This window comes from Meleagris gallopavo, chromosome 4 (assembly GCF_000146605.3).
Source record: "Meleagris gallopavo isolate NT-WF06-2002-E0010 breed Aviagen turkey brand Nicholas breeding stock chromosome 4, Turkey_5.1, whole genome shotgun sequence".
In the NCBI taxonomy this organism is placed as follows: Eukaryota; Metazoa; Chordata; class Aves; order Galliformes; family Phasianidae; genus Meleagris; species Meleagris gallopavo.
Window position 1 is genome coordinate 400,034 of NC_015014.2, and position 8,088 is coordinate 408,121.

The 8,088-nt window shown below is 40.6% G+C and overlaps 1 protein-coding gene across 1 annotated transcript in view; it reads right to left on the reverse strand.

The window, feature by feature from the left end:
- Positions 1 to 8,088, reverse strand: part of DCHS2 (dachsous cadherin-related 2) — an 80,658-nt gene that overhangs the window by 63,181 nt on the left and 9,389 nt on the right. The window contains 1 exon segment of the mRNA XM_031553246.1: positions 4,440 to 4,631. Within this exon segment, the coding sequence (XP_031409106.1) occupies positions 4,440 to 4,631 (192 nt within the window).

The following is an 8,088-nucleotide window of genomic DNA, read 5'->3' on the forward strand; positions in this document are numbered from 1 at the left end:
ATCCGTGAACTTACTGAGGGTGCACTCATGCCCTCATCCAGGTGAAGTGTTTAATCGAAAGACCTCGTTTCGGGTACCCACCTTCCCCCCCCTCCTTCCTCCCCCCTACCCCTACCCCCCCCGCCCCCCCCCCCCCCCCAAAAAAAAAAAAAACAGCCTGTAACAAAATTTGGTAATGGCATACTTGATGTTGATAGGAAATTTCATGAGCTGCTGTAAGTCAAAATTTAAAAACTTCAGGATACACTCTGAATTTGCTCTTATAAATAAATGTAGCATTGCACGCCAGCCTGAAGTCCTAACCTCTTACCTTCTTTCAATAATAAAGTTTCCACTCACAATTTCATGACAAATTGAAAATCATGACTTTTTTTTTTGTGGCTTTGTTATTATTTTTAAAGAAAAACATATATTACATCATGGTTTTATGATTTTTGGTTATCGGTATTCCACATCATAACATCCTGCCCATATGAAATATGGTAAATTTACTAAATGTTATTTTTTTTAAATAGTAAACATTAATAAAAAAAACTCTCACTGTTTGGTGTGCCGTTTACCTTCTTGTCCCTTGGTACATTAAAGCTATTGCACACAACAGACCTTGAAGACATTACATACCAAATATGTGGTGTAGAAGGAAAACCTTGGCACAGTACTGCAATCAGCACTATAAGCTTTAACAAAGTGTTCTGTGACAGCAAGGTCAATCTTTGCACAGTACATGAAGCTCAGTCTTTTCTCTCTTTTCACAATTTTTCAAATATGTGCACTTTGCTTATGCATTCTTAATGCATTTAAGCTGGATTTTGAGAAATGTTTCATAGCAAGGAGTAAATGACAAAACCCATTCGTGTAAGGCCACCCATAATCCTGAGTAAATACAGTAGGTAACCACCCTGAGTATTCAGTACAGATGTGATCATAATCTCTTTGTGCCTTATTGAGCAGATCCACTTGTCTATGCAAGTAGATCTGAGTACTGATCTACTTTAAAGAACTTTAAAATCTCATTTTACTTTCTACAAGTGAATCTGATTTTGAAGCTATTAAAAAAGACAAGTTTCTCAGAAAAAGATGGAAAGACTAACAACTCAGAAACCTAGAAACTAGAAAATACACCCCATGTCTTCTTATCTTACTACTGATTAACCACAGATGAAAAGAAGCATTCTCGTTTCTTTTATAGGGAATGCAAGATCTTCAAGTTTTTCAGCTACTGCGTAATCACTGTAGAAGGTTCAACACACCACTCACAGCCTGCTTTGTTCCCTCTCACCCCGAGAAACACACACATCCTGCAGCCTGCACAATTAGGAGCTCTTTGCTGTTGTGTCAGTGTCTGCTGCCAGCTTGCAATGGGAGAGCACACAAGAAGCAACCCACATTTAGCACATGAAGCACCAAAGGGTAGCAGAAGCCATGGGGATCCATCTGAGATTAGATCAATTCAAGCTCATACTGATGCATGCAGATCCACTGCTGTGAGGATGCGGTGGGGCACCAAGAAGGGAAAGAGCATCCTTCCTGTCCTCTGCAGGTTTTGAAACTGCTTGCCACAGTGATGAAGAAGGATGGCGGACTGGTATGAGCACCACATTAACTAGAGAGATGCTATTGCTGGAGTTGGCCATCCCTGATGGAACCTGTGCAAGTATAGATAATCAGGTCTTCCTCAGCTACTGGGGAAAACTGCAGGGAAAAAGCTTTCCTGTATAACAATAAATTCATGTTAAGATTAAGATAGACTACACAGGAGTAATGGAACATCAATATGCACATGTAACAGTTTGGAGATTCCAGTGCAAGTAGGAAAAACACAGTGTAGGGTCCACGTCAGTCATGTTTCAAAAACAAACAAAAAACCCAAGCGTAAATAGCTTAGCATACGTAACTTGCATATGTTCAAAAATAAAAATTAGTAATCAGAGAATAATTTCTGTCCCCCCTATCAACTTTGTCCTCCATACCACACTTGAAAACATAAATACTTTTACTAGATTCCCCATTTTCTCCATGTTTTCCATTTCTGAGACTTGGCTTTCCACTGTAAAATCTGATCTAAATCTCTCAAACGTTTGTGAAGGTTTCCCAAGCAAAGCCATTTGATCAGAGTTTTTGTTTGTTTTTTTTTGGGAGGGTGAGGAGAAAAGCAGAGGAATGTTAATATCATCATAAGATTTTTTTTTACCTGAAGGTTCAAAGCTTCCCAAGATGCCTACTGGACTCTCTGATGTGCTACGAGTGCCTGACACAGCTGTTTGCAGCTGGGGCTGGCAGCGCAGGTTGGCTGGGAGCAGGGACAGCAGCACTGATGTGTTGATCAGGGGACTGCAACCCTTACTACAGGAGCAGTCTTACTGTCTGACACAACCAAAAAGACCCGAAAGGTCTTTCACAGAGGAATACCAAAGACATATGTGAAGTAAGTGGCTTTGGAACCAGAACAAGCGCTGCTGAAAAAGCTAGCGCTACCACTATGACTCGCCTTGTCCCCTTACAAGTCAGGGCAAAGCTCCCACAAGCTCTCACAGGATGTTTATTTAACACCAGTTAAACAGAATCTGTTTTACAGCTGCCTCTTGAGGGGCTCCCATGTGCAATTTTAGTTCTCCCATCACCGCTTGTAAACAGCACATAAAAGAGATGACTGACAGGCTCCAGAAGTGTGTAATAGAGAAGGCACAAACAGGTAGAAGAAACCGATAGCTATACTTTAAGATAAGCTGCGCACTACCTGGAAAATAAAGCATTTTCCTCATTTCTACTTAACTGTTATTTTCTTTCCCCTTCATCTCTCCCTCCCCTTTGTCAACACTGATGTTTCACCCTTCTCTGACTTGGCTGTATGCACTTCTCCCCTGGTCAATGCATCTGCTTTGAACTGCACGCCTGACAAGTTTAATCCATCACCAGGAAACAAAATACGCCACTGTAGCTCTGCTGCAGAAGTGGTGGTGGCTCAGCACATGCTCAGGTAACCCCGGATGTTTTGAAAAGCAAATACTGATTTTAGGTGATTTGAACTGGCTGTGTCAGATGACCTAAATTTTAGGAGTGCAATCAGTGGTAGCTAGAAAGTGCTGGGTTCCTATAAGAAAATCACATCTCACGTGCCATGGGCAATCTGAAATTGTACCCCTCCCCCAGTACTGAAATTCTGAAAAATTCAAGGTCCCTAAATGAATATAAATTACAGATCAATCTTAAAAAATGTAATAATCTTACAGTTTCAGCGCACTGCCTGCTTTTCTGTAACCAGTGCAACAATTTAATAAAAAAAGCATCTATCATTTTCATGCAAAGCTATTTTCTTTCTACATGTTCAGAACAACCTTCTGATTCAGACCAAAAACTCACATGAGAAAGCTGTCAGACTTTCCGTGCTGCCGTTCAGTGCTCCCATAGACCTGATGTATAAGATTAATTTTGATATTGCGTTTGTATATGTTTATTATTCAGCTGCAAAACATGTGAGGCCTTGCACAAAATCAGCATCGGATCCATGAGAGAAAAATGAAGTGATAAGCTACAGCAAATTATATAATATTCTGATGTTACACAATGTATTATTGACTTATTCAAGTTATTCCAAACCTTATTCAAGGTTTGGAAGTTTATACTCATATGTATACTATCAAATATCACCTGGAAAGGAATTCAAGAAATCACATTTCAGAGAAATTCCAAAATGAGCACATAAACTTTTGCTGGAAAAAAATAGGTGCTGTCCCAACAAAAAGAATTCTCTGTTTTCAACCTATTTCTTAGTCTGAAGAAATGGCCTGTTCTTCATAATGCTTTTTGTCACCATGAATACTTTTCTGACAATTCTCTGACTGCCATTGTTTACCTTGCTTTGGTTCTCACTGTCTGTGGCCTCAAAGGCCACAAAACAGGCTGGAACTAAATGACGGATGTGCTCCATGAATGCACTTAATACAGCTAGTGCGCTCCAGCTGCCAAGGGCCATCAGTTTAACAGAGCCGGATTGGAGGTAGCTTTCAGTTAAAAACAGACCAATTTCTTCATCTCCATTGCTCGCCAGTCCATTTCTCACCAGGAAAATCATTGGCACGCATTTTTGCCATGAAGCTCTCACACAAGTTGCTGGCTTATCACTGCTGAAGTCATCTTGAATGCAAAAAACAGAAGTAACCTGGAGTCCACCAGCCTCGAAGGAGAATCAGCAGGAACTAATACATCCTAGAAATGATTTACAGTAACTCACGTGGGAGTAACTGGGTTTTACTAGTGAATTTTATCAGTTTGGGTCAGATTTACATTTTGTGAAGTATCATTCCATCCTCTGTAGGGGTAAGATAATGTATTCAAAACCATACTATTTTCATTTACACCCTTCCCATGCAATAGTGTACAGCACATCCAAATTTGCAAATGCAATCACAAACCTGGCAGGACAGAAGGGCAAAACTTACCCCATCTGTAGCTTTTACTAATAGATCGTAAGTAGTTTGATCTCCTTCTCTGTCAATGTCCTGAGAGACACATATTTGACCAGTACGTGGATCAATTTGGAAAGCTTTGGATTTTTCATAATAATGGAATCCATCATAAAGAAGATACTCAACTTCACCAAACTTGTCAGCATCTGCATCTATTGCCTTGACCTGCAGGGAAACAACAGGAACAATGAAGGCAGTGAAACTACTACTCAATCCCTAAAAATCAGATACTTTACTTAAAATATGCCCCTTGTATTATGAAAGCAAATGAAGAAAATGTGGATTCAGCCAATGAATACAAGGACACCTTGAGCTATCTGTGTGCATTTTACAAGACAGCAACTTGGATACTGACTGTAATTCTTGCAACAAGCGCAGAGCGATTGGAACCTGTCTGTAACATACTTGTTCATTACCAGTAATTATCTCAATCACATGAACACCCTGCAACTGGAAAAGCTATGCACGCTACGCCACATCTATAGGCCACAACTTCAGCCTCTTTCCCCTTCATGTTTTTATCAGCCCCACGAGAACTACATTGCAACACATCAGGGAAGTGGGGTGCAGGACATCCACGTATTTTTCTGGAAGACCCCCCACATCCTAATTCAGTACATGTTAAAATAGCCTGTATTTATAGTGCATTAATTTGCCCCACTTGAAAATATACTTGGATAATTTCTCCTCATTCGGCTTCATTTTCTACTACTGCTTTGAAGAAAATTCCTATTTTCCCCTTGCCTATCTGGGCAAGTGCCACGCCTGAAGATCTTAGCAGGGCTTTAGAGACCTTATTATTACCAGGCCTAAGAGTGAAATTTGGGCAAGTTCACCAAGAAGTGCAAGAGTGCCTGTCCGCCCCAACCCACTGAACAGCTGGCATGGCTTTAAATGTACCTCTGACAGAAGCCAAGTGAGACATGCCAGCAACTATTCCTAGCAATAAGTTTGTTGGATTAATTTTTGTTGGTTTTTCTTTGAAAAGGGGTCAAATTAATGTTAAAAGGAAAAAAAAGAAGAAGAAAGAAATAGAAGCCTAAGCATGCCCTCGGTGCTCAGCCACTCTGATGCTATGGAACAGTAATTTACTTGGCTCTTAGGAAAAGATTAGTTCAACTTATTTATTGTCCCTAAAATCTAATGCCAGAAAGGTTCTGTGTAAATGGTGCTATTTGTGTCTGCAACTAAGTGAGGGTGAGTAACAACAGGTGTGAAGTCAAAGAGCATTGTTGGAAGTGTAGCCCATGACAAGTTCAGCAACTTGCTTTCCTCCTGTTAAACTTTACAGTTCTTAGATTTTAGCAGTACATGCAAAAGAATAAGGAGTGATGAATTTAAATCAAAATGCTTCAGCTCAAAGCATTGCAGATTTGAAGGTCTAATTGTGGTCAGCTTCAGTAACATTAATCACGTATGACTCAGGCAGCAGAATTAAGCGGCATCAATTTCCACATTTATAAAAATACAATCTTACACTGTGTCCAAATCCCCTCAGAATCCATTCAAATTCCACCACCTAATAGTATTTTTTTTAAGTCACTCTGCAGATGTGCCCACAGAGCCTTTGATCTGAAGAGAAACAAATCTGGAATTAGAAATGAAAGAAAGAATTTACAGTAACAGAGTGGAGGTTGACAGGCAATGAAACACCTGGGGTCTGGGGAGCAATTAGCTGTAACCAGTGCAGCATCATTTCGAAGGAATACAGTGAAAAAATTCAAGCAGGTTTAAGTTTTCCAATGCAGCTGAAGAATCCACATATTTTAGAAATGGAAGCACGCAGTGGTCATGAGCAGGGTGTAACAGCTGCTCCAGGCAGTAACTAGCTGCACCACTACCACTCCTACAGGGCATTACAGCAGCAAAGTGCTCAGGAGCTGTGAGTTACAGCAGTCCAAGTGAGGGGAAATTAAGGCAGCAGCAAGAATTTTCACGGTGCACTGATCAGGAGCATTCCATTGGCAATAGCACAGAGGTGACAGAGCTGAAGGGATTTATGGGCCTTGGAGATGGAGGAGGCAACCAGCACGGAGCTGTAACTTCAGATCCCTGACAGTCAGGCTGAACATGATAGTGGGAGCTGGGAGAAAAGGAAGCAGGGGAGGATGAAGCTTGGGGGCCTTTCGTATTCCCTAGCTAAATACATTTTCAGTGTGCTAAATTGAAGATGTGTGTAATTAAGGAGTGTAGATTGGGAATATGGAAATACAGGACGAAGCATTTCCCACAGAACATTATTAAAAGCCAACCACAGCCGCGGTACGGGTAGCTGCTGGCTGCTCTTCTCCAGTCAGTCGTGTTTTCTGTAACCTACATATTTCACTCCATTTGCGGACTGTTTAGTCTGCAAATTTGTCAAAGGGGAAAAAAAAAAGTTTCTTTTGCCACTACCAATAAAGAAATAAATGCTTAGAAGGCAGATATCCTCTGAAGAGGAGGGAAAGGGAGACCCTTTTTATTGTTGCAGCGAACAATAAAAAAGCTGATCAGTCGATGTGATGCTCAGACAGACCAGCACATGGGTGAAATAAATGGTGGGAACCAGTAGATGCTAAAGCACGTAAGATAAACAAAGAAAAATCATCTGTTTCTTCATATGACCAGCTAAGAGACAATGTTGGAAGTGCAGAAGTGACCTTTTATTTGCCTATGGAAAGAAGCACTGATCTCAGAGGAAAAATAAAGGGAATAAATGAACCTCACCTAAATGTACACTTCAATCCTTCAATAGGTGTGGAAGTCTAAATAATTGTTCTTCTTTAGTAGTCCTTCAGACATAATCATACCTGTGAGATTAGCACATGAGGTGCCAGAAACATCCTTCTGGAGGTCTGTAATCTTCCACCACAAACAGCGTTCAGCTCCTCTGGCCAGTTGGCTAGTTGGATGTCCTTAACGCAGTGCCCTTACTTACAGGCCAATCTGGCCTATAATTAGTGATCTTTACCTCTTAGCTACCCGAGGCAGTGTGGGTGCTAATGCCAACATTAAGCCCAAGAAGAGTTTTAACAAATACTTACGTTTTTTTTATAATCTGTTTCAACATGTTTGATCACTGCTAACCCCCCCTTCCGTCCCCCAGAATGGCAGGCTTAATATACAGATACAGGAATAAAACATCCTATCTACTTGCTTAAGTTCTAAAGGCGTGAACTTTGAGTTTAAGAAGAGGAACTGTCAGCCTGTCCTCAAACAATAACTTGCAGTGTGATCAGTTGTCAATACGTGGCTAGGCTGATACAACTACTCATGGAGCCACCTCATGAACAAGATCACTAAGAACAGAGCTTAATTTCTCCACTAAAAGATATGTAAAATGAAGTAAGGGTCCTTAGGATTTATTTTCACTTAGTCAGATTAGTTAAAATACTCTGTGCCTAGTTCCACTCTCACTTGGAAGGATCAATGAGTAAAAATTTCTCAAATTGATTTTGCTGTCAGAGAAGAAGGCTTTGTTATTGCACCTTTATAGTAAATAAACACCAAGTGCAGACTGCCTAAATCACCACTTAAAAATTGCAGCATTTGTTAGGTTAACGTGATAGCTTAGCATAGAAGAAAGGGTAGCACGGCAGACACACAGGAGAAGCTAACCTCAATGTATCATTTCTGAACAAAA